The sequence below is a fragment of the Dermacentor silvarum genome, chromosome 4 (assembly GCF_013339745.2).
Source record: "Dermacentor silvarum isolate Dsil-2018 chromosome 4, BIME_Dsil_1.4, whole genome shotgun sequence".
NCBI classification, from domain to species: Eukaryota; Metazoa; Arthropoda; class Arachnida; order Ixodida; family Ixodidae; genus Dermacentor; species Dermacentor silvarum.
The window spans coordinates 123423704-123450723 of NC_051157.2; the positions used below are offsets into that span (position 1 = coordinate 123423704).

The window sequence follows — 27020 nt, forward strand, 5'->3', positions numbered from 1 at the left end:
TTATTCTTTTAAGTGCGACTCGACTAGCTCCAGAGCATGGTCTGCTAGCTAGTTGCTCGAATATTAAAGTTTCTGTATCAAAATAAATTCAAATGTCAGGGCGAATGGGCATCGTTCTAAACAGAATTACACGCGTTTTCTTCTTGCTTTAAGCAGAAAAAAATGTTTGCGTAGGAGAGGGCAGGTTTACTCGATGATATGCAAAGAACAAATCTGTCCTTCAATGCTCTGGATGCCACTCCAACTTTGCATGCGCGGGCGGCATTCCTGCCTTGCAAGAATTAAAGGGACGAAACATAACCAACCAGTAAGTGAAAATTTATTGAGAAGTGGTAGCCCCCCGATGACTTAAACATGATAACCTACACGTACAAATTTAAAATATCCTTCTAGAAGAATAAAAAAAAAAAACTTCCAGATCCCTTCCACCCTGTGAAGAGGGAAGTCCACTGAAGCTGGCGCTAGCAGCTTCACGTCATTTTCGCGCGCATTCGCGCTTCTGTGTGCCTTGGCGCTCCTTCAATTCCCTGTCTTCTTCCGCCGAGCGAACGACGAGCGTCCATCCCATAGCGAGTCCAAAGGACAACTACTCATAACAGCGCTAGCGCGATCTCAACGTCACGAGACAAAGGGGCACAACGATTGGTGGGATGTGCGCCGCCGAGTATCGCGACACGTGTGAAAGTGCCATCGGCGGTGATGAGGGGTATGACAATGGGCCATCCATCCTCCGTTTTGACATGGATGATGAATGGAGTGCGATAAAGCACTGTATACATAAGCCGATATATATCCGCTGCACGTGTCATTGGGGTACGTGTTATTGTACATGGACTATTTCTGCACTATCTGCAGGATCGGCCCACATAATTGTTGCCTACTTCCAGTGTACACGGACACGACCTCCTGGAACATAGCCTTTAACAGCTTCGCTGTAAGACGAATCTATGTACTGATAAACCATTAGGGACGCCTGATTCGATGGCTCCATAAGGTGAACAAGAAATTGTATTAAAGAGCTTTACAATGGGACAGTTAGCTCAATTTCCAAGATCGCCTGCGTGTTAAACGTATTTCTTTATCGCTTCATTCACGGAGAAGCTAAGCCTCAAGACGCAAAGTCTGACAAAGGTCATAGCACCTTCGACTAAAGGTTAACCAGCAGTCATGCAATGTTCCCAAAGCTACACTAAATCAATATATATGTATAAACAGTACACACAAGTAAGGCTCACAGTATAGTTCCGGTTTAGCTATACAACAAAATTTTCATACATACGTAACACTCTCTAAAATACTATGCCAAAAAAATTGGAGGGCGCTTAAGCTTCGCCTTTAAGAGTGGAGCGCGATAGCGTTGTCGGGACCCGTTCGCATCGCATTTTTCTTTGAGTCGGTTTCACTGCAACACAGAACATTGGAAAGCCAACTTACAAAGAACAAGCTTACACCGATCCTCTTAAAGTCGGCTTCAATTTTAAACAGCTGGGAAGGTATTTTCCAGGGGCAATATAAGTCGTCTTATATTAAAAGCTGAAGGCCCTAAGACAGCTTTTTATTATTTTATTATTTCCTTGCTATTGCCCCGACGCGCACGCGTGTCGAAAACGCATTAGGCAGGCCAAGTCCTAATTTGACCTGCCGAGGATGCCGGCGCCATCTGGATAGGATTTTCGCAAGTAGCATACCCGAGCGCACCGCTGTTAGTATGGTAGTATGGTAGAATGGTAGAAATGTTGGCAAAAGGGGTTTGTGTTTGAGTTTCCTCGTAACAGAATTATGTTTTCTCGTACATTCAAATAACAGTCTGGCGCCACCATATCTGTAGGTTGTGGTTTAGTCGTACTTTATCATTTTTCTGACGGATTTCACTATGAGAAATTCAATTTTTGTTCACTAGCACCTTGCACCACGCGGAGGGCCTGCGCCGTCGAGGTGGTTCGGAATGATTTTCTCTGGCACTAACAACTTGCGCCACGCAGAGGGCCTGCGCGGTGGGGGTGGTTCGGGATAATTAGTCTCCGCCACGGACGCTGACATCCACGCCGATGCCGGATTTTCTGGGACACGGGACCCTTAACGCTATCGCGTTAAAGCATGTTTTGCTTTCTGCGTGGAGAGAAACAAACATTTTCCCCCGCGTCATAAAAAGATTAGAGTAACATATAGCAAGCATCGACTAAAAGCTCAAAAAAGAAGTCGGGCCTGAATGAAGTTAAATGTAAGCTGTATTTTAGCGCTGATCATTCAAACCAAAACCCTACTGGTGTAACATTTTTCTAACTACGCAATTGTGCTTTTAACTTTTTCCACAATTTCGAAAAAAGTTGGTGCACTTAACGCACGTCATAAGATTCAAATGCCATCAACGGAGGAAAATTGCGCACCATGCATAATTCTGAAAATTCCTGAGTATTCTGAGTACAATCCACCAAATATGCGTAAGAGAATTCGCAGGCTTGATTCTAATCAGTGATGTTACAATAACAGTTTGCTAAATACAGGGAACGTTTCGGTTGTGCAGGGCATCTACGAATGAAAGCAGCGCAACCGTACATTTTTACTGAATGGACCTCGTTGACTGCAGTAGCTACATGCGTGATAAGCATTCTCAGAACGTCACTGACAGTGCCAAAACAAAAAGTAACAGTGACACAGGCTATCTATCCAAGGTGTTGGACAGATTATACGTCTCTCTGATGAAACAGCGTTGTTTATAAGAGATATGTCGCAATAGAAAAACTGCAAAAAAAGCCAACCACACTACAAATTCCACACATTCAGTAAACAGTTCACAGAATTTCGCTTGGTTACAATACGTCTTTATAGTTGTGAATATAGTATCTTGTTCACAGATATTTGGACCATGCACGTTCAAAAGCCCGTTCGAATTATCTGGTAAGTTCCAAAACAAAACATTGCGGGTAACCTAGCCGAAAACATTTACGAGTGCCAAATTAGCTGCTTCTCAATATACCTAAGTAAACCATGCTTCCGCGCAATTGGAGTGCCTTTAGAAGTAGGACCATTAGGAATCCTTCTAAACAACCCCTGTATTTATTCTTATTCGTTGCCATAATCTTCATGTACATATTTTATCATGTATCTTTATACTGCTAATCCGCATTGTCTGCTGTATAATGTATTCATCCCCTGCCTACAGTTTTTACTTTGGGACCTCCGATTGCACTTACCATGTATAATTGTATTTTGTAAATTATGGAAATAAACTGTTCGGATTGTTCATCAGTCGCCAAGATTATCAGGCTGAATTTTTCAGTATCCTCAACGAAGGACATCTGCTTACAAACATTTACGAGGCACCATGAGGGCCAATAACTGTAAGCGATAACAACTATTTTGCTGAATTTAAGTACCATAACTGCGATGTTATGGGTTTCGGTATCGGAACCAGTTTCACTCGCCCTCGGTACCCAGCTGCGTGCCTGTCTCTTATTCCAGCCGGCGTCCTAGCGTGCCTTCCTCCCTTTGTTCCGGCATCGGCTTCCACGGCTTCCTCGCCGACACTATATTTTGGCGATGAGGATGAACCTTCCCATACCTGCTACACATGGTAGTGAGCTCCAATGATATGGATATACCAATGAGCCATCATGCTTCGGCAGACCACGGATCCTGGCCGGACGCTACTAGCGTTGTACCTGTGCCCCATCCAGCTGCGCAGCGCGCGTTCCGACACCGTTCGTGGACCACATTTTGGCGATGAAGACACCTGAATCCATCGCAGCAACATGTAAGCTCTAGATTCTACTGCTTACCTATCCTTCCACCTTGCTAGTACTGGAGTCGTTGGCCACCCTTATATTTCGTCGACAGGATTCCACAGCTACCTTGGTTCTCCACAACAAAAGTAGAAAGTTACCTATCAGGCAAGGGGAAACAATCTGTCCAATGTTATTCACTGCATGCTTAGAAGAAGTATTCGAGCTCTTAGACTGGGAAGGCTTAGGAGTGAGGATCAATGGCGAATATCTCAGCAACCTTCGGTTTGCAGATGACATTGTCCTATTCAGCAACAATGGAGACGAATTACAGCAAATGATTGAGGACCTTAATCGAGAAAGTGTAAGAATTGGGTTGAAGATGAATATGCAGAAGACAAAGATAATGATCAATAGCCTGGCAAGGGAACAAGAATTCAGGATCGCCAGTCAGCCTCTAGAGTCTGTAAAGGAGTACGTTTATCTAGGTCAATCACTCACAGGGGACCCTGATCACGAGAAAGAAATTTACAGAAGAATAAAATTGGGTTGGAGTGCATACGGCCGGCATTGCTAAATACTGACTGGGAGCTCACCACTGTCGTTGAAAAGAAAAGTGTACAATCATTGCATTCTACCGGTGCTAACATATGGGGCAGAAACTTGGAGGTTAACAAAGAAGCTCGAGAACAAGTTAAGGACCACACAAAGAGCGATGGAACGAAAAATCTTAGGAGTAACGTTAAGAGACACGAAGAGAGCAGTGTGGATCAGAGAACAAACGGGGATAGCCGATATTCTAGTTGACATTAAGCGGAATAAATGGAGCTGGGCAGGCCGTGTAATGCGTAGGATGGATAACCGGTGGACCACTAGGGTTTCAGAATGGATACCAAGAGAAGGTAAGCGCAGTCGAGGTCGGCAGAAAACCAGATGGGATGATGAAGTTAGGAAATTTGCAGGCGCAAGTTGGAATACGCTAGCGCAAGACAGGGGTAATTGGAGATCGCAGGGAGAGGCCTTCGTCCTGCAGTGGACCTAAAATATAGGCTGATGATGATAATGATGGTGATTTTTTTTTTTTGGTCCTTCGCTAAGGAAAGCGTCCTTTTTTCACTTGAGTGCACCGATGCCACGGCGTATCAGCAGAATTCGTATCCAACATTCCAAGTAACATTCGTATCCAACATTTCGAATGTTTACACGTGCCAAATATATACGAGCAGCGAATACCGCAGGCTGATCAGAAATGTGTATTATAAACAAGAAACATGGTGCTAACACTGCGTGATCCCCCTCAATGCTATAACAAGGCCTAGCCTGCTTTTTACAGCAAATAACACCATGCAACCTATGCTCCTGATACCTTAGGAGCGACCCAGCCTCTTCAGGGTACAGTGAGCTTTATATAATAATCCTGAATACTTACTCCCGCTCGCTACTGCCTGCGGAAAAAAACAAGAGGTTAACTGTCAGCTGGCACCAGTTCATAAGCGACAAATTGTGTCAAGTGATCCACGTTTACCTCACCTTGGGCTGACATGTTTTGCTTATTTCACACTGCCACTCGTTCCACTGTTGTGCCTGTGCCAAGAACCACTGGTTCACCTCTTCTTCTGCCTCTTCTTCTTAGCAGGATGAGAGCGAGCTGTCGATGATGATGATGAAGCCTAAATTAATGGCACAAACCCACTGTGGGGGATAAGCCACGAACCGGGTCGTAATATAATTGAAAATAAATAAATTAGTTAATAAATCAATGAGTAATAAAAAATAAAATAAACGAATAATCGAAGATTGGAAATTAACTGATAGTAAAAGAAATGAAGTAGTCAGCCTTGCCTAGATAGGAATAGTAACATGTACCTAATAATAAAATACATAAAGTAAAGGATCGGCGTACAAATGAGCAAGTTAAATTTTTAATAATAATATTATCATTACTAAAACTGAATTTGTGCTTTACTTTTTGAATTTTCTAAATTCATAATTTATTAAAGGAGAAATACAGCAATCATGGAAAATGGGAAAATAATAATAAAGCAAGCTTTTGTGCTACAGAAGAAATTATAAATGGCTCGGCAATGTACTGCATAAAAGCAGTCCTATATTTCAAAGTGGAATTTCCAAACATCGTTTTCGGCGATTAGAAAACCACCGACCCGATAATAAACTTGATCGAATGCATTCCCGCTCATTGGAGAGGTAGCATGTCTGCGCAAGTAAAAAAGTAAGTGGTAGAATACGGCAACGCAGCCTTGTGAATGATACTTCGAATTGGTGATTAGGACACCATTGTGGGTTCCCAGAATAATTTAGATGCATAAAGTCTGTAGATTTTGCTAATGAAAGGCTTTTTAAGCCAAGCTTTTAGGCTCATAAGTTTCGGCGGTGGTGGTGGTGGTGTCATGTGGAAAAGGGGGCCAATCCTGGTGATTGTGCAGAAAGGGTCCAAGCTCAATGGCACATACCAGGGACAAAAAAGAAAAAGAGATAGAGAGAGATATAGAAAGAGAGCAAGAAAGACAGAGAGAAAGAAAGAGAGAAAGAAAGAGAGAAAGAAAGAAAATCACCAGCCCGTCCCCTGTCGAGAAAATGGGGGTAAGCGAAGGTTGTCGAGCGTGTACTTGACGTACTAATTTCCTTTCCCTTTCCAACTACTTTTCGTTCCCTTTCATGGTATTTTTCGTTCCTTCTCCTTTTACTTTTGTTTCCCTTTCCTGTAACTTTTCCTTCCGTTGCGTTCTACGTTTCGTTCCCTCGATGCATACATTCAATAAATGTTTGTTTTATTACCGTGAAATGACGTGAACTTTACGTTAACCTGACGAAGGTCAGATACACATACGACAAGCTTCGCTTACCTCCATTTTCTCGACAGGGGAAAGGCTGGTAATTTTTTTTTTGTCTTCGGTCAAAGAAACTGCCAATATGTGGCTGCAGTGATTTGCGCAGTTGCCGACAGCACAGATATCACAGGATCTTTTAAAGGAGCTCGTGCTAAAGAATCGGCGATTTCATTAAGAAGAATGTCTCGGCGCCCTGGTACCCATACTAAATGATCTAAACTTAAGTGGGGTGGAGCTAATGTATAAAACGAGTTCAAAGCTGTCGAATTTGTAGACGCGTTAAGCGCGCTGCATACAGATATCTGTGACGATAACAACTTTTGTAGCATGAAGAGATAACTTTCGCAAAGCAAGAACTATCGCTAGAAGTTTGACCTGAAAAATTATGTATAGTCTATTATATTTATGAAAAAAAAGCATTTCTTTGTTTAATAGAAAAAGAACCAGCCTGTCTTTTTTATGAAAATGGTAGAGTTGGTCAAGCATATTTTAATTGTCAGCTTGATGTTCAAGCTAGAAGCTGCTGTGATATTGTAAATGATTTCGCTGATTGGTAATGCCCACGAACAAACAATCCAGCCCAATGGCACCACATTTGAGAATTCCAGTTCCTAAATAAGTATGTGGGCCCCAAAGATAATACTTAAGAATTTACTAATAAAAGTTTCTTATTATTACATTATGCATTTCGCTTTCAAGTGCAAGGTACCTACTCCTCTTCGAGGAACCCAGCTCCAGGGGCAGAATTGAACAATACATCACTGATCATTTGTTAAGTTCTCATAAAACTGAATAACGTAAACCGGGTATATCAAGAAGCGAACTTAAGAACCCAATCATTATTTATCTGCAGCCCTCACGGCCACGTCTTCCTTCAGGGGTACCTAGCAATCGAGCACTATATCTACTGCGGTGATTGTTTCTCTTAGCATACATTTAACAAGGATCTCAAGCTCTTCGTGTCTGCGGTACCAATCCCCTTACACAAGTTGATCAGCGAAAATATAGTACAGGAAACAATGTTCCAGATACAGTTTGCCACGTCATACTTTCACACACGCCGCTCACGCAGTACCAGAAATAGGGAGGACCGCTAGTTATTAGATAGTAACCCATATAATGTGAATTTACCCTAAATTAGTGAGACCATGATATAGGTAGGTGACTCAAGTGTATAGAATACTCGAAAGGAATAAGTTCTTAAGCCAATGAAAATGCTCTAAAAGGGAATAAAGATGCAATACAGTAAAAATTAAAGCAATCCGGTTCATGCAGCATATTGTGCCGGGTTGTATAAATAAGCGTGAGAAAGAGATTGTGTGTGATACAAGGCCACAAGTAGAGTTAAGCTGCTAAGTAAAGAAAAATCATGCGTCGGTCGGGAATCGAACCCGGGCCACCCGCGTCGCAGGCGAGTATTCAACCACTGAACCACCAACGCTTTTTTCTTTCTTTTCTTTATTGCCTGGCTTTGACACACAACATTTCACGAAACGAACAGTCGCAATAAGAACACACTGATTACAATGTACATTAGGGGAAGGCGTATTCAACCAGCATCGTGGTGGCTGCGTCTAATTAGAATTCGCGCAATTCCACCAGCGGCTCTACTCTTGAGAGCCACTCGGGGAGTTCCGCTGACGCTTTATGGATTTCTACAAACCAGTGCATGCTCTCACGAAAATAAATTCGTGCAGGCCGTGCATCCTTGTCAACGTAATATCCTGCCATTCTGGACCGCCAAGTACAGTGGAGGCCCATAAGTATAATTAAATCAGAAGGCACCCCATCCTGGTTATTTACGCTTAAGTACCGAATGCCATACGGGTCAAGTGGGAATTCTTTCCGTACTGGTCTCTGTAATACATCCCAAAAATAAACGCCTTCCTAACAGTGTAAAAAAACCTGATCGATTGTCTCTGGCAGCTTGCAAATTAAACAGTGCGATCCCCACGGTAAAAACAATTCCTTTCCGTCCAAAAACATTTAACTGTTAATGTTCTGGTGTATAATTTAAAACAGAAAGTTTTGTTCCTGGCGCACCTGCATTTTCTTAACTCTCTTTAAAACATCGCTGCCCGGGCCTCCTCTGTACACGGACCTGTACAAGGGCACTGGGAAAACAATGTCTCACAAAGCGCAATATAGTTTTTTTCCGCTTTACACTAGACAGGTAATTGTTCGAAAACCGCGCCGAAAAAAATGTTACACTCGATACGATTTCCTTGTAGGAACCACGAATCCCTCCCGAAAGCTCTTCGGTTGAAACAACATACTCCGGCAGCCATCGGCTTAGCTTCATTTGGCATACAGTGCGCAGTAACGGGTATGTTGCGTCCCGAAAAAACATGAACCGGTTGACCAACTGCCGCAAAAAGAGGTGACCCAGTCCCAGCCCCCGTCTTTTACCTGCCGGAACAAATTGGTCCGGCTGCAGCGTTCCCATTAAAACGCATAGACAAAGACTGCCAAAACCCTGTGTAGCTTCTGAACGTTTGACCCTGAACAATGCAATACCTGCATTATATGCCAAAGCTTGCTGATAAAGAAAAGGTTGCAAGCGTGTCTCTGGCAAAATCAATAGGTTGGCCCCTTTCCGCTTCTCCGCTCTCTCCCGAATCACTTTGGTCTGCTCTTTCCAATACTGCTCACTATAGCGATAAGCATCGAGCGGGACGCCCAAGAGCGGGATGCCGAGTGGGATGCCCGGGGTCGCCACCCAGGGCACGTTAAACAGGATCGTGGCTGGCTTGGCTAGCCACGATTCATGCCAGAGCCCAATTTACTTGAGCCGGTTGACTCCACTACCGGTGGCATGGCTGAATTTACGGGCACATTTGACAAGCTTGATTAAACTGCCCTGATCATCCATGAAAATTGTAACATCGGCAGCATATGCGAGCAGCTTCACTTCGGCTGCTTGTAACTTAAATCCATTAACGTTGTTTTCCATTATTTTCATGCACAGGGTTTCAATGTATATACCGAATAACAGAGGACTGAGGGGGCAGCCCTGACGCACCGAACGGTGCACTCTAATGGGGGTCCCCAGACTCTTATTTATGATCAATCTCGTCGTGCAGTTTCGGTACGCCAAGGCCACTCCCTCGCCGATAACAGAACCGACATTAGAGTGGTCTAAGACAACGAACAAAATTTCATGAGCCACGCAATCGAAAGGATTTTCGAGGTCAATCTGTGGAATGGTGACGCGACCACTAGTATCATCACAGCATTAACGTACACTGCGCGCTTTGCGAATATGTGCGCTGTGTGGAAGAGCGTGAGGGGTGGGAGGGGGAAGAAGAGAGGGTGTTACGTAGCAGGTGCGGCAGAAGACTATCGTCTTTCGACGTCATTTGCAGCGAAGCAAGCAGATATGCGGCCAATTTTCTGACGAATTTTACTTTGAGAAATTCAATTTTTGTTCACTAACGCCTTGCGCCAGACGCCGATGCTTAACGCCGACACCGACGCCGTATTTTCTGTGTCATTGGGCCCTTAACGCTATCGCGTTAAAAGGAAAATCTGTACGATAACACACAGGGCAGCGCCTTGCTATTTGAGGCTCCAGCCGGTTGCCTAAATACCAAAACATACCGGAGCAAATATTCGGAATTAGATGAGGCATGTGTATGCTGCAGCAAAGATCCGGAGACCACTCAAGACATCCTAATGGAATGTGAAGGAATTCACCCAGTGAGAACAGTAGGTAACGTACACCTTCCGGATGCACTTGGCTCTAAAGTGGGTGGAAGCATCAACCGGTCAGCACTCGAGATAAGCAAGAGTCGTTTGGAGTATTGGTGGAAAAAAAGCAGGGAAGAGATTGATATGACCAGATTTCAAATCATTTTATTTTTTCAGAATACACATCGGAAAATGGATGCTAGGACAAGAAGCTGGTTTCAAAAGCTTGACTAGGCCCTAGCTACCGTGATGTGGCAATTGTTTTAACATGTCAGTTTTCGTCGTTAACAAAGGAACGTAAAAGCATAATATAAAGGATAACAAAAAAATTACTTTTTACAAAGTATTATAGCAATTACACAAAAGTGAACATAAGTCGGTTAAAACAGACCATGATGACGAAGCTATCGATTAAATACAAAAGAATGCAGATCAAAACGATAAGAAATGGTATGTTTTTACAAGGTACTTTCATTACACAATAGTGAACTTACGCAATAATATAAGTAAAGCAAACAAGGATAACAAATAAAATTCAGATTATACCAAGAACACTAGTAGTTGCAACAAAGGGGAAAAAATGTCAGAAAAAATGCGCATAAATAAAATGTTGTCTTAGTTCGCCTAACGGCGGTATACTTAATTGATATAAAGGCTAAGTTGTGTTCTAACCTCTGCAATTAATAACTTGTGCGGAAGCCTGGGAGGAACCATGTAGGATCATTCCTAGTGTTTACACGTTTATTGTGAAATTGTAATGATACGAGTCTTGTTAGAAATTCCCGAAATGCAGTAAATGAGAAGCGGAAGGAACGTCAAATACGTAATTCATACATACATGTGACAGGAACAATACTGTATGTGCAGAAAGCATATTCAGTATGCGAGAGGTAGGGGAGATTCGCTATGTAACAAACTACCCTCTTTTGAAGTGTTAGAATCTTGGTGATGTTGGTAGTAGTAGTCGTTTCGCATACGAAACTGCAGTAAGATGTGATTCGAACAGTGCATGGTATATATGAAGTTTAAAGCGAACAGGAAGAAAAGTGCGATAGCGTGATATCAGTCCTGCTGCAGATAAAGCTTTCTGCAAATCTTATTGATGTGAGCGTCCCAGCTAAGGTTAGAGCAAAATGTGACACCAAGTCTCTTGTGTTCGTCAACTTATTCTATTTCTTGCCCACCATGCATGATAGCGTTATTTGAATTAGGAAGTTTTTTTTTTTGCGCAGAACAACACAGCTTTAGATTTTTTTTTGCGGATTAAATTGTAGCCCATTAGATAGAGAGCAAGAGAGTAGCCGGTTAAGTAAGTTATTACATTTTACTGTCATCTGCGCTCGTTCCAGAAAGTAGCACAGTAACGTCATCCGCGTATATAATGAAATGTGTTGTTGTATCAGTATTGACAATATCATTAATAAAGGCGTTAAATAGCAAAGGTCCCAATACGCTGCCCTGCGGGACCCCACTTAACACTGGAACGAAAGAAGATTGCGCTCCGCCAATGCATACTGACTGGCTTCTGTTACTTAGGTAAGATTTAAATAGCTCGAGAGCGTTACCGCGAATTCAGTAGAAAGATAATTTATTTATTAAAACGTCATTAGTGATGCAATCAAACGATTTACTAAAATCTTCAAAAAGGCCTAATGTGTAAAAATTATTTCGAATGTTTTTAATATATGTTCTTTAATTACCAATAGGGCATTTTCTGTTGATCTACCTTTCCTAAATCCAAAAAGAGCGTCAGAGAATATATTCTAGATCGAAAAATTTAGCTACGTGAGCGCAAATTATTTTTTCAAGGCTCTTAGAAAAAACACCGCATATCCACGAAGTGAATGATGATGAGTGGGCGAAGCACCGGGGGATCATTCGGGTAAGTGAATCCCCCGTACATTGCCCACTCGAACATGCAAATGAGTGACAACACATGTGTACAGTATATAGAATGTTGTTTTATTGGTCGTATATGGTATTGAGGTGCGGACTTCGTTTTCCCTTCTTTAAGACTGCCTTGTGATCAGTGCAGCAGCACGGCGACGCCGGCAAGCGAACCCAGAGGTGGCGAGAGCGCGGGAAGCGGCGGCAAAACGCCGGAAACGTTCTCCGGAAGCCAGAGCTTCGCGTATATATATATATATATATATATATATATATATATATATATATATATATATATATGTAGTTCCGGTTAACTTTTTGAGGAAAATGCTGTTTTATGCATTGAAGCACAAAGTTAACTGGAACGCCCATGCATTTCGTCGGACACTTTGAACATTATTATCTCGAAACTGGTTAGGTCCTGAGAATTCGTTCCAAGTGGATACGCCTTGTGAACTCAGCGGCTATAATTCGTAGATTGAAAGATGTGCCGTAAAATCATAAATTAAAAAGTTAACAAGCGTAATTATGCTAATTACTCAATTAGGCGTTTTCATTTCTCGTGGAAGTAATGGCCGCCTCATCGCGTAGTTTAGATCAAGGATTATAATTGTGCTATCTGCCACAGGCTATTTTTAAAGATTTGGTGCAGCTAAAATGAAACACCCTGTATAGCCCTTGTGCACCGCAGCGCCCCTAGCGGTCTCCTTGCAAACCAGAGCAACGGACAACGCACGACGAGGGACAATGCTCGGCCCTAAGGTGCTTCGCCCCTAAAACAGGAATAATACTTATCGGTCTGTAGTTTGAAACCTGATTTTTCTCATCACCCTTGTAAAGAACTGAGACTCTGCTTTTCTTCATCGCCTGAGGGAATGAATGGATGAATGAATGAACTTTTATTTCCCTTTTTAAGAAAGGGGAGGGGCCGGGGAGGGGGGGAGGGAGGCCTGTGTGCTCCAATCTTAGCACCTTTTGCTGCCAGACGTCCGCCTACCAGTCGTGGTAGGCCTCCGCTACCTCCTCAGCCCACCTCAGGACTCGGTCCTGCAGGGTGGGATCGGAGCTGCGCAGGGCAGTCTCCCACAGCTCCTCGCTACTAATTAATGGTTTGAGGTTGCGGGGGGGGGGGGGGGGGAGGATATTTGATGGGGCATTTCCACATTATATGGGAGAGATCTGCTGTCTGGACAGGGCAGAATCGACGCTTGGGTGTCGGGTATGTGTCGGGAAAGAATAAGTGCAAAGTGCGTGGGGTAAGAAAAGTGCGAGTTTGTAGTTGGCGCCACAACATTTCTCTCTGGCGCGTGCTCGACACAGAGAGAGGTGGATACGTTAGGCGTTGGTGTTTGTAATGTGTGCAAATTTCATGGAATGTGATGAGTGCGTCTTTATTGGTCTGTTGTTGGGAGTCATTGGCTTCTGGGGTAAGGCCCACATTTCCGTCCACTCGGTCCGCGAATCCTCGAGCAGCGGCATGAGCCATTTCGTTGCCTGGTAGTCCTTGATGTGCTGGAGTCCAGATGAGATCGATGTAGTTTTTCGGCGGGTGAGCGACTAGTAGAGAGTGCGCGAGGTTTGTAATGTAGCCGCTACTGAAGTTGCGGATAGCAGTCTTCGAGTCACTGATGATGACATCGCAATCAGGTAGCCCCGATGCGAGTGCGATGGCGGCCTCTTCTGCGTCGCCCGCTGAGGTGGTCCTGACTGATGCTGAACGAACAGTGTTTCCCTGCTTGCCTACGACCGCTAAAGCATAACGATGTTTAGTTTTATAGGCTGCGGCGTCCACGTAGTAAACTCCTTCCGCCTGTCCATAGCTGCGTTGTAGCGCCTTGGCTCGAAGTTTCCGGCGTTCGACGTGAAATTCGGGATGCATGTTTCTGGGTAGGGGTTGGACGTGGTATTGGCCGTGTATGTCCGGAGGAAGTTGATGTCGCTTGTTCTCGTTGAGTGGTGGAGCGTAGTGAAGTTGTCTCAGGATCTCACGCTCAGCTTCAGTGGTGGAGAGTCTGTGATATTGCGATGATAGATGTACTTCGATTAATTCTTCAAGGGCATTAATTGTGGCTGTGGCCATCACCCTCTGTGTGGATGCTCTAATTGCAACACCAAGAGCGACTTTGTGCATCTTGCGGATCAAGCAGTTTACAGTATGCGCTTCCTCCCTAGAGAGTGAGAGATAAGTAGTGCGAAGGTGATTTTGTTTAAGACAAAAGCTTGAATGAGCTCAATCAGTACCTTCTCTCGAAGCCCTCCGTGTTTATTGGAGATCCTTCCTATGAGGCGTAGCGTGTTATCTACTGTTGTTTGTAGCGCTTGCAAGGTACGCTGATTTGCTCGGTTGCCTTGAAGGTGAAGTCCTAGCACCCTTATCCTGTCTACCTGGGGTGTGGAGTGCCCTTCAACTGTGAGTTCGATATTCGGGGGCGAAAACACCCGACGAAAGAACCAAACTGAATATATGCACTAACACAGGTACGAGAAATTCTAGAACGTATTTCCCGGCTTAATTTGAAGGTTGCCTGCATCTAGGGCTCTGCTGTTATTTAAGTTCATGAATGTGCTATAAACTTCAAAATTTTTAACTCTTAGTCATAGGTAGAGGTCAAGGTAGATATTGAAGGAAAAAAAGATTAATAAAATGTATTCAAAAATGTTAGATAAAAAACATGTATAGCATACCTCATTAAATCAAGCAGGCTAGGTGGCTATTTGTCATCGCCCCGTTTCAAAGGGGAGGTAATTAAATCATCATCATCATCATCACCCTAGAGTTACTGTATACGGCTCCCGCAGATCCCGGCTGGCGCCGCCATGGCAGCGTTTCGCAGTTTGTGGTAATTGCACGTGCTGTGCTTGCTTTCCTATGCGACAAAAATGCAGGTGCTAGGCTGTGGAGGTCGCGTGCTCGGCTGTGATATTGTAAACGTTACAATCGTCCATATCCTGAAGAGAGAGCTTGGAGCTGGCGTCTCAACAGCGTGCTGGCCACGTATGCACAAGGAGCACGTACACACGGGTCAGCAAAATGGCTGCAAAGCGCGCACTCAGCGTCGAGGACATCCAGGCCCGAAAGAACGGTCGCGCGGAGTAGGAGCGTCTTCGTTATGCAGCGAAACGTTGTGCAGACCGCGAATGTATGTACACAATGTATACATACAATTATAATAATCAATTAAATCACGTACAGCCCCCATAATTAAATTTTGTTTTAACACTTCTGCCACGATGCGATGTGCGAAGTGAGGCATTTATAATGTTCAGCCCACTCAGAGATTATAAACAATGACGACCAACAACGCCTCAAGCAAACACGTCTCCCTGTCTGTTCTGTGGACTACGCAGACAAACAGCAGTGGTGCACGCAAGGTAATGTTTCACATCAGCTCACCACTCTTGTATTGGACTGAACGCTGAATAAATCACACATTCGCCGCTAACATCACCGGTAATTATCGTCAATCAAAGCAAACAGTATAGAAAGCTTCGCCTACGTCGATTCCCACAGTGCGTGTGTCACAGACCCCGGTGAACGAGGCGCAGACGCCGGACCAAATTCCAAAGCCGAATTATCAGCTTCCGAAAATAATCCCACGAAAGCAAGGACAATTAAGAATGGGCCCTCTGGTGCGCCAGCGAACGCCGGTTGCTGTCCAAAGACTGAGTCAGAGCCCAGAGTTGTCAAAACACAACAAAATGTATTCTTCACACAAGGCAGTTACACACACACTTGCACATTTAGGCTAGATAACACAATACAAATCAGATGGGTATTAACAAACACAAGAAAATATGTAACGACAAGCACTAGGAGCCCAACACGTAAAGTACAAAATGAAAAGGAAAGAACACTAAGTGTCCAATCGTATTCACCGTGCTGGTTGGTCTTGGAGTCAGACGATCTCGGCGTAGCTCACGCAAATCTCGAAGAAGGAACTTCTTCCGGAAATGCAGACGCTCGATGAAGCCGTCGACTAGCTTGCCGGGGAATCCTCTTCTTCAGCAGACGCTCGGTCTTCACGTTACATCACTTCACCGGTGCGGACTGAACTCTCGAATTCCTGAATTCCTGAATTCCACTAAACGATTCTCGCACGGCGGTTATATAGCTTCCACAGGCGTTCTCGAACATTCTTATCGGTGTCGTGATCTCGTAGCATGGCCAAAGCTTGGGAAGCTTCTACTCTTTTCTCGTACCTTCGACCGCCGCTGTCGGAGCATTCTCGAGGGGGGGGTGATGACTCATCCTGTTCGTGTATGCTCATGCGGTAGTAATGTCTGTCGACTCGCCGGGTGAGAAGGTGTCTCGGCGCGCGCGTGTGCTCTCTCTTTCTCTCCGGTTAACGTCGCTTCGTTGAGTCTCTTCCAGACGTTTCGGCGCCGTTGTTAGCGTTGTTGCTTCAGGGGTACGCGCTCTCCCCCTCTGTTGAAGTTGCCGCGGGGCCGGCGTGTTTTTTCGCTGGCTTGCGTGACACTCGGCGCGCGCTTGGATTACGCGCTCTTTTGTGACAGCGTGGGATCCACATATTTTTTCCCAATACGATCATTATAGGCTTTAGCTATCGGCAAAGGCGAGATGTCTTCTATCCACGTTTCACCGACTGAGATCGCTTCAAAAAACTTCGTAAAACATTTATTTGGTTTTGAGCAAGAGAAGTTAGCATAGGAAGGGAGTTTTGAGTCACAAAATATTGTTTCTTCGACAGATGTGCTGGCCACGAGCCATGGAGCTGTACAAGGGAATGTATAAATTACACGACATTAATCTGATATAACCAGCAATTGTAGCAAAGTGAAGCTAGTGCTAAGAGGTTTATTAGCAACGGATGCAGGCGAACGGGTAGCAGTCACAAGCGTTCGGCCAAGGACAGCAACCACGAGCTCATGCCGGTGGCGATGCTGCTGAGGCACAGGTTACTCTTCTTCATTACAATCGCCCTCCGCCGAAAAAGGCGCCATCCTGGCGGCTTAAGGCGAAGACACTACTAGTGGGTGGCAACAGTCAATAACGGCGTTATTATTTGCAAGGAAGTCCCAGCCTAATATAATGTCATGGGAACACGAGGGCAGGACGACGAATTCGACGGTATACAGAACTCCTTGAATGAAGACTCGAGCAGTACATGCAGCGAGAGGCGTAATGTTTTCAGCGGTCGCGGTTCGAAGGGAGAGGTCGGATAAAGGCGTCAGAACTTTTTTTAGTATGCGACAGAGTTTGGCGGAAATTACAGATACTGCGGCTCCTGTATCGACAAGTGCCAGGACGGCGACTCCTTCGACATACACTTCAATTACGTTGGCTGGAGAGGGACGAGGACTTGAGCAGTTCGACGTAGACGCAGTTCGTGCCTCGGGAACTGCGGCCTTCAGTTTTCCTGCTCGGTGGGTCCGGCACGGCGACGCATCGGAGAAAGCGGCGACGACGTGGAGATGGTGAGCGGCGGGTAGGCGCGGGTGAGCGATCAGGACAAAATGAAGAGGTAGGAAGGCTGGAAGGCGACGATGAAAATTGAGCGGGGAACGGTGGCGCTCGCCAGATGTTCGGGAAAGGAAGCATGCGACGACGGCAATGGCGCGCCACATGACCAGCACCACCACAAGCAAAACATATTGCACGGTCATCGAAGGTGCGCCATTGTTGGGGGTAAGCCATTGTTGGGCGTGAGAAGTCGGAAAATGCTGTCGATCTGGTAACGGCATAGGATGCGGCGTAAAGGTCGGTGGTCGATGCATAGCGTTCGGAGAGAGCATTTGTGGGCGAGGTCGGGCAACTGCTTCTGCGTACGTGAGAGGTGCAGTGACTGGCGTCGGATCACGTGCTGGAGGAATGGCTTGCGAAACCTGCTCCTGGATGAAGTCGCGGATCGTAGGTGCCAAAGCGGCTGGTGGTTCCGGGACGCAAGACATCAAAGATAGCTGGCGAGCGACCTCTGCGCGAACGAATTCCTGAATCTTCAGAAACAGGGCAGCATGGTCGTCGCTCACACCAAGGCTGGACACAGAGTCGGCGGGCGCAGGGGGACGTCTGGTGTGAAGCCGTTGCCTGCGCAACTCGTCGTACACAATTCGATCACTTCAACGGCAGTGCGAGGACTCTTCGATAATAACATTTGGAATGTGTCGTCCTCAATACCCTTCACTATATGTTTGATCTTCTCCTCCTCCGACATCGACGCGTTCACCCGTTTGCAAAGGTCAAGAATGTCCTCAGTGTAGCTCGTGAAATTCTCTCCGCTCTCCTGGGATCGTGTGCGCAAACGGTGTTCTGCACGGAGCTTTCGTACTGCTGGCCGACCGAAAACTTGGGTAAACATGGTCTTGAAGACCAACCACGTAGTGAGGTCGCCTTCATGGTTGAGAAACCATAGTTTCTCAACGTCCGAGAGATAGAATGCTACGGTTCTCAACTTGGTAGCATCGTCCCAATGGTTATTGGCACTCACTCGCTCGTATGAGGAGATCCAATCTTCAACGTCTTTTTCATCTGTGCCGGAGATGATAGGGGGATCTCGCAGACGCAAGGCGCCGGCACAAACCAGGGTGGGCGGCGCCGGTGGAGGGGTTGGAGGAGTGCCGCTTGCGTCCTCGGGCATGATGGGGGGTAGAGTGCGACTCCGAAGTTCCAGGGTGGTCGAAACCCAGCAGACTCCACCACTTGCTAAGAGGTTTATTAGCAACGGATGCAGGCGAACGGGTAGCAGTCACAAGCGTTCGGCCAAGGACAGCAACCACGAGCTCATGCCGGTGGCGATGCTGCTGAGGCACAGGTTACTCTTCTTCATTACATTAGTTCCACATACTTAACCCTACCTACCAGAAAGCAGGAGGACCAACCTATAGGAAACAACAAAGGACTGATTAAATAAGTAAGTAAAAGACAAGGGAGATAGGAAGGAAAATGCGACGACCAATTTTCCCGGGCGAGTCAATGCACGGATGCAGTCTAGATGAAACTGGGCCGAACTAATGTATTCGCTCCAACAAGGGGCCTTAAAGGTATCAGCATTCAGCCTCGACTCTGCCATCATGATTTCATTTTCCTCAGAAACGGCTGAGGCATGCACGCTAAACACGGGAGCGTGCATCCTATGTGTTCAAGTCCGTTGTTTCGCTACACACAAAACTCCTGCAGCCCACAGACGTCCGTGCTGGGCGTGAATAATGCTAAAAATCCAGCTAGAGAACACTGGGCTGGACCGAATGTCGAGGGACAAACCGCAGCTCACCCTTGACACCTGGCAGGCAGTATTGCGGATACTGAAGAGGGCGCTTGACCAGCTAACGCTGCTGGGCGTTTTGCACAGCTCAGTGTTTTTTTGTCTAGGCACTGCTCATGAAATGAGCAGCATAGTATGGTCATAAAATACGCGTCACATAAATCATCTAAGGACCTTTTTCAAGAGATCGAAGCAGCTGGAAGAGAACGTGGGATAAAATTTGTCAAATTTTAATGTCCTACTGTAACCAACAAATGTAACAACAGCTGCACAATGAATAGTCGACTAGCACAGCCTTACTATGCCATAAACCTCGACATGGAAAAAAGTTGACACGATGGAGACTGGTTTGTATGACTGTTAACATCCGGAGTGGGAACGGCGAGGTAAAAAACAGAGCAGCTGCTTCATATGAGCTGGAACGTAAACCAGAGCAAGTGCGTCAAACGTTCAAAACTAAAGCATAAAAGAAAGGTGTGACCTCAATCCGCATAAAGCACGTCAGACGTTCTTTGAACTCAGTGCTGCTCATTCTATGCTCCTCTGCAATCTTCTGCCCGTCTGCACTCGGTGCTAGTAGCAAGTAGAGAAATATGTGGACACTCACTGTTGGCATGAAAATTATTATTGTTACAGTGTTACTCCGTTGTAGTTACGCCTTCCTTGATTACAACCCTGAACTTGGCGCCTACCAAGACGACGGCAAGGTGAGATCTTGTTTTAGGTTTCCTTACTGCGTGAAAACAAGCAGTTGCTATGCACGCAAGCAGTCCAAGTCGCAGACGGAGGTGTTCGTGTTGCGAGCGGCACAATAGATTTTATCAAGTTCGTCGCTACAATCGGTAAAAAAACCTAAAAGGTCTGAAAATTACTTCCCGGAAAAGTGTGGGTGTTGCTCTCTGCTCCACAGGTCGCAGAGTATCAGTGGCTAAAGTACTGTACTAGTGAGCACGAGGTAGCGTATTCGGCTTTCCGCCGCCGCCACCGTAATACCAAGGCGGTGAAATACGAGAAACGTGTGTTACCAAGCATAGGCGTGCGCAGTTTCTCATTACTATAGCCAAATTATCTTTCAGTTCTCACTCCTCCTCCCGCACACTATAATTTTCAAGGGCGATCACCACTGCGATGTTTCAGAGACATTTACCGAGAAGTGAAAAAAAAAAACGCTGTGGAATATATATATTTTTTCATTAAATTATTCTTTTACACGCTTCTACACTGTAATGAGTTAAGCTTCTGTGCAATGTGTGGTTTGTCCACATTTTATATTAAACGAGCTGCAACCATGTACCAGGCACAAAGTCGAAAAGGTATTCATTGCCGCGTGGTCATGAATGTGTAGGTTTCCTTTCAGAGCTCATCTTAGCACAAACATGCTTAAAAGGTTACATCTTCTAGGAATTATATCTTACATCTTCCTCAAAAACAGCCTCCACAAACAAAGTTGCATCGGGCTTTTCAACGCAATCCACTTTAACAACTCGGGATGCTAGTATAGATCATGTGAGTGAAGGTTCTAGCACTTAAACAGCCTGTTCTCACCTATTTAGAGCAAAAGCCTGCATTCTTTACAACAGTGCTGAATGGTAGAAGTATGACTCGTAGACAACGCTCTCCTCTCTCCCTGTTAAACAAAATGTTAGTAAAATCACCGAGTACGTTCTTGGGGACATGTAACTAATGACTGTGTACTCGATTTTCGCACCCCTCGCTCCCATTGGCAGGTCTGTGGGGACCATTTCTCCCTGGTTCCCGCTGTGCGCACGCATATCTTACTGATGTCTCCTTAGATGTGGTTAATGATATTCTACACTTGGCGTCTCCCACAGACTGTGGGCTTCTTTGGGAAATATAACCAAATATTCAATCAACATTTTTTGTTAACACAATACTTGGTCAAATATTCATGAACATGTGTGCATGAAAATATATCTCCAATCCACCTGGTAGGCGTGTCTTGGCACCCAACTCCAACTCTGACGCGCCGAAAATACGTTTTTGGGAGCACTTCAGACACTGAAAGAGCACGCGCAGATCACTCGGTTGGTCCCCAGGCGTGGTGTTTTCGATGAGGATGTTGTCAACATTGGGCAGATTAAGAACAACGCTCAAGTTTGAGTCAAAGCGAGCTTGAATGAATCCTAGGGAGGCCTGAGTGAGTCAGTGGAGGTGAGTCCGATTGGGCGTGAGTAGTTGTTGCATAGTTGCGGCACACGTGCCGTGTATGCCGAATACGACAGCACTCAGTTGGAAGGTTGGAACATGAATGTTTATTGCTTCCGTCAGGGAGCGTATATATACGAAAATGAAAGGGGGAAGGGAGGGCAAGGGAAACGATCGTAGAAGAAACCGCACGCGCCGCCAGCGCTTGCGAGGCAGTTTGATTGTGACTGACGTCACTTTACAACATCTCTCCTCTCAATACTGGAGTCGCTGTACTGGTTTTCTTTGACGTGTAGAGCGCCGCAAAGCTTGGGGTGGGCTGTCGGGTTCATCCGTGGCAGCGTTGCTCGCTGCGAGTTCCGGTTGGATTTCATGCTCTGGTTCGGGTATGCCCCCTTGTTCAGCTGACAGTCTCGGCGATTGTGGGTAGTCACTAGGAGTAGCTGTTCTTGATGCTTGATTTGCCGCTTCTTGATCTGTACCAAGCGGTGGCGTCGAATTTTCCCGCTTCCGCACCTAGTCAACATGTCGTCGTACTGATCCGGCCGGCGTTCGTATGGCAACCATCCGAGAACCTATTTTGGACTGTACAATTCCTGGCGTCCAGTTCTCACCCGTTCCGAAGCTTGCGGGCGTACACGGCAGCTTCAGGTGATGACAGTTGTTGCCAACCGTCTGCTTCGTTGGCTGGCCCTGCGTGTACAGGAGGAAAACATGTATCTAACCGGGATCGAATTTGATATCCGAAGAGCAGCTCTGACGGTGATTTTCCCCGAGTGGTTAGGTGTCCTCCTGTAGTTGAAAAGCAGCCTGTTCAGCTTATCATCCAACCGCCCCTCACCAATCTTCTTGAGGCCGTCCTTAATTGTTCTGACTGCCCTTTCTGCTAGACAGTTTGACTGGGGGTGATATACGGCTGTGCGCAGATGCGTTATGTTGTTCTTCTTGACAAAAGTAGCGAACTCGTCACCGGTAAACTGCACTCCATTATCCGAGACGATGGTTCGCGGCACGCCAAATCTGCAGAAGATACCGCGCAGGCAGTTGATAGTGCACGAAGCGTTGGCTTGTCGGAGTGGCACAGCTTCAATCCACTTGCTGTATGCATCCACGTTAACGAGTATCATGTTCCCTGCAATAGGACCCGCAAAATCGATTTGAACCCTTGCCCATTTTTCAGCAGTAACGGGCCAGCTCTTTGGCGTTGCTGTAGCCGGCATGGGCAGGTTTTGAACACAGTTCTGACATGATGCTGCCACTCTTTCTATGTCGTGGTCTAAACCTGGCCACCAGAATGACGATCTGGCGACCGCCTTAAGCATAGCGGACGATCCTTGGTGCGTCTCATGCAAAAGGTATAAGACGCGACGTCGCGCCTCCGTCGGAACAACTACTCGACGGCCCCAGTACAACAACCCGTGAGCCAAAGACAGCTCCAATTTCTTGTCCAAAAATGGTGCGATATTCGTGTTCAGGCTTTTTTGCGCAGGAGGGCCAAGCGTTCTTAGTGAATCGCATGACTTGACTCAGAGAAGGGTCATCTACAGTCAACTACCTTAGCTCCTCAACCGACACAGTTCCCTCGTCGAACCCAGCCAAGGCTAGCAGATAGTCTGGTGGATCTGCTTCTGGTAGTTTCGGCTCAGATGTACGTTGCGGCAATCTACTAAGATCGTCAGCGTTGAGAAGTTGCTTACCAGGACAGTATTGAAGCTGATAGCGGAATCCGCCCAGGTACAGCGCCCAGCGCTGTATTCTAGCGGCTGCCAACGTTGGAGTTGGTCGTCCGCCTTCAGCAGGCCCAGGAGCGGCTGGTGGTCGGTGACCAAAACGAATTCTCGGCCTATGAGGTAATCACGGAATTTGGACACTCCAAATACAAGAGCAAGGGCTTCTCTCCCAAGCTGAGAGTAGTTCTTCTCAGCCCTTCTTAACGTTCTAGAACGGAAACCAACGGGTTTGTTGATCTTTCCGAATGTATGGAAAAGCACGGCACCTATTCCGTCCTGTGAAGCGTCACACTCTAGCTTGAGGGGTTTCTCGGGATCATAGTGAGCCAGCACTGCCGCTTCCCGAAGGCATTGTTTTGCATCACTAAATGCTGTTTCTTGCGCATGTCCCCAGAACAAACGTGTGTTGTTCTCCAATAAATTGTACAGCGGTGCAAGGAAGACATGTTAGGCACGAACTTCGAATAAAACGTAATCATGCCCAAAAACGACCGCAGCTGCTGAACATTTTGGGGGTTGGGGGCTTGCGCGATTGCTTCAACATGCTTCTCGATTGGATGCAGACCTTCGTGATCGATTTTATGACCCAGATACGCCACTGCCTCTTGACGAAAGCTACATTTCTCAAGTCTGAGCTTCACTCCGTGCTCACGAAAACGCTGCAGTACTTCTAGTAACTTGCCGGCGCTGCCATGCTTTTCCGATACCAAAACGTCGTCGAGGTAAGCTTGAACACCTGTCAAACCCTGCAAAACTGTTTCTATCTTCCGCTGGAAAATAGCAGGCGCAGAAGCTATGCCGAACGGCAGTCGGTTGTTACAGAACAAACCACGGTGTGTATTAATTACGCACAACTTCCATGTGTCCTCGTCGAGGGGAACCTGGTTATAGGCGTCTCGTAAATCTAGAGTACTGAAGCAGTCCCCCCCGTTCAGGCATCCGAAAATGTCATTGATGACTGGCAACGGGTACTGCTCCAGCTCACAGACGGGATTCAATGTTACCTTGAAATCGACACAGATTCTAACCATGCCGTCTTTCTTCATGACAGGCACAATGGGGGTAGCCCACTCGGCGTGCGTTACAGGTGACAGTATTCCAAGCGTTACGAGCCTATCAATTTCTTTTGAAACTTTGTCGCGTATAGCAAATGGAAGGGAACGGGCCTTACAAAACTTCGGCGTGGCTCCTTCCTTGAGCTTCAAATCGACAGGGTGCCCGTCAATTAGACCCAGCTCAGTGCTGAAGATGTCTTGGAACTCTGACAGGACAGGATCCATGGCTGGGATACGGGTGCTTCCTGGAACAGGACCTTGTTGCACTGATACGTTGAGTACCGAGGATCCTGCATCGCTGAACTTGGCAATCAAATCTCGTCCACAGAGGCTCGGACCTGAACAGTTCAGGACTATCAAAGAACTCTTGACCTCCTTGTCGTTGTAGAACACCAGCATAGTCAATTTCCCCAATACTGGCAGCTCTCCAAGATAACAGGACAGTTTGATGCATGCGGGTGTTAATGGCGGCCACTGTTCACGGTTTTTCTCAAACAGCTCTCTGGACACGACACAGACGGGTGAACCGGTGTCCACAATCATGGGTACGTCAATGCCACACCATGTGAAAGTACGACGAATAGGAGGTGACAGCTGACCTTTCGATGGCGCGGTTAATGTCCAAGTGTGCGCATCGTCATCGTCTACAGTTTCCCTTTTGAAATGCGCTGTAACTGCGAAAGCTTCTCCTAGTCTGCATTGTGAACGTGCCTTTAAGCGTCCTTTCCGCACGTCGCTTTGGCACATCTTGGCCAGATGGCCGTATCCACCGCAGCGGTAACACCTAGCGTTCCTGTTGTGTTTCTTGCTTCCGCAGCGCCCACATTCTAACAGCGACTCATCAGCATGCGCTTGGCCTGCATGAACCTTGAGCACGGGAACAAGGTCGGCAGACATCTGCTTTGTATCCTTTTCAGCTGCTTCTGCCGATATGGCAATTGCTTCGGCCTCCCTCAACGTTAACTGCGTTTTCGCTAGTAGCTGCTTCTGCAAAGCGTTTGACCTGACTCCACAAACATTCCTGTCGCGAAGCATCCGATCTAGCATGTCATCGAAATTACAGCCATCCGCGATTCGACGAATTTCAACGATGAACTGTTGAATGGGCTCACCTTCCAACTGGCAGTGATTGAAGAACCGGAAGCTCTCCGTTATCTCATGACGCTTAGGGTCGAAGTAGTCATCCAAAACTTTGACTGCTTCCTCGTACGTCAGCGAGTTAGGCTTCCTCGGTGCAACCTGTCCTGAGAGCACTTGCACGGTGCGCGTACTTAATGCAGCTACCAGCAACGCCCTCTTCTTTCCCGAGTCACTGACGCCAGTTGCCTCGAAATAAGCTTCTGCCTTCGTGATGCAGGCCTTCCAGTCACACTGGTCGTCGTACTCTGGCAGCTGGTGATGAGCCTTGGTCGGTATACTCGCGGCCGCTGTTTCCCTTGTTTCCAACTTGACTGCCTGGCTTACTTCATCCTTCACTTCGAGGGTTCTACCTGGCCTCGTCGCCACTGTTGCATAGTTGCGGCACACGTGCCGTGTATGCCGAATACGACAGCACTCAGTTGGAAGGTTGGAACATGAATGTTTATTGCTTCCGTCAGGGAGCGTATATATACGAAAATGAAAGGGGGAAGGGAGGGCAAGGGAAACGATCGTATAAGAAACCGCACGCGCCGCCAGCGCTTGCGAGGCAGTTTGATTGTGTCTGACGTCACTTTACAACAGTAGTAATGTTTCAATGTGGAGGCAAACAGATGCGAGTGTGTATTAAGCCGAGGTCGGTCTGTGTAAGCATGAGTTTTAGTCCCAATGCACTGCGACTTGCTCGAATTCAAAGTACGTCTGAATCCTAGGTGAGTCTATCTGATTTTGAGCCATAAAAGCATGCTCGAGCTTCATTCCGCACGATCTCGAAGTAGCCTGCGTATCTACTTGCGGTGTCGATTGAAACATCTGAGAACGCACGAGCAATTGCTTCATGTCTAATAAACCATTTATTAGAAAAGCAAGGTTCTAGGAAATACAAAAAATTCCATAAAGCTGACTTTTGTAAAATATGAGTTTTAGCTAAGTTCAATTACTTGTATGGTGGCTGACATTGAGTGTGTTCCTTAGACCTACGTCCCGGTTCTTCCATCCATGGCATGGTGATAGGATCGGCATGCTCATTGATTTATCAGCATGTTTCTCAGCCAACAAGGGGCCCCAGTCTTCTTGACTTGTTGTTTTGCAATGTACCTGATTTGGTATTAAACGTGACTGTTATTCCTGGTACAAGTCACCATGACGTTGTTGTTGCTAGATTGGCTATTGCTTCTCCACCCCCCAAAATTAGTCTGTCCCGTACAATTTACGTTTACCACCAAAGCAAAATACACAAAAATTTCAAAACAGTTGGATGACCACTAGTTATCGTTCGAGTATTTAGCTGATTCTCTCAATATTGATGAGCTATCGTTGATCTTTAAGAATCACACACTCTAACTCACCCAAAATTACGTCCCTAATCAAAATGAAAGGGAAAACCATGGATCAATGGCGATCTAATTCAACTGATCCGTCGACGCAAGAGAACGTGCTCAGAACATTGCAAAAAAAACGTTTTAATCTTCAAACAAATTACGGAATCTGACAACTCTGTATAAAACTAAATTAGCGGAATGTAAAGATCATTATTTTCAAAGCTTAGCCACTGATTTCAAAA

General features: G+C 46.1%; 1 protein-coding gene and 1 non-coding gene across 2 annotated transcripts in view; one reads left to right on the forward strand and one right to left on the reverse strand.

The window, feature by feature from the left end:
• Positions 1-7941: 7941 nt before the first annotated feature.
• Trnar-gcg (transfer RNA arginine (anticodon GCG)) lies at positions 7942-8012 on the reverse strand. Its single transcript has one exon. It is a non-coding gene; the product is annotated as a tRNA-Arg (tRNA).
• An 11936-nt stretch (positions 8013-19948) lies between these two features.
• The window catches only part of LOC125944774 (uncharacterized), a 43756-nt gene continuing 36684 nt past the window's right edge, over positions 19949-27020 (forward strand). Inside the window, exon 1 of the mRNA XM_049666032.1 lies at positions 19949-20075. Within this exon, the coding sequence (XP_049521989.1) occupies positions 19962-20075 (114 nt within the window). The 5' untranslated portion in view covers positions 19949-19961. The remainder of the gene's footprint in view (positions 20076-27020) is intronic.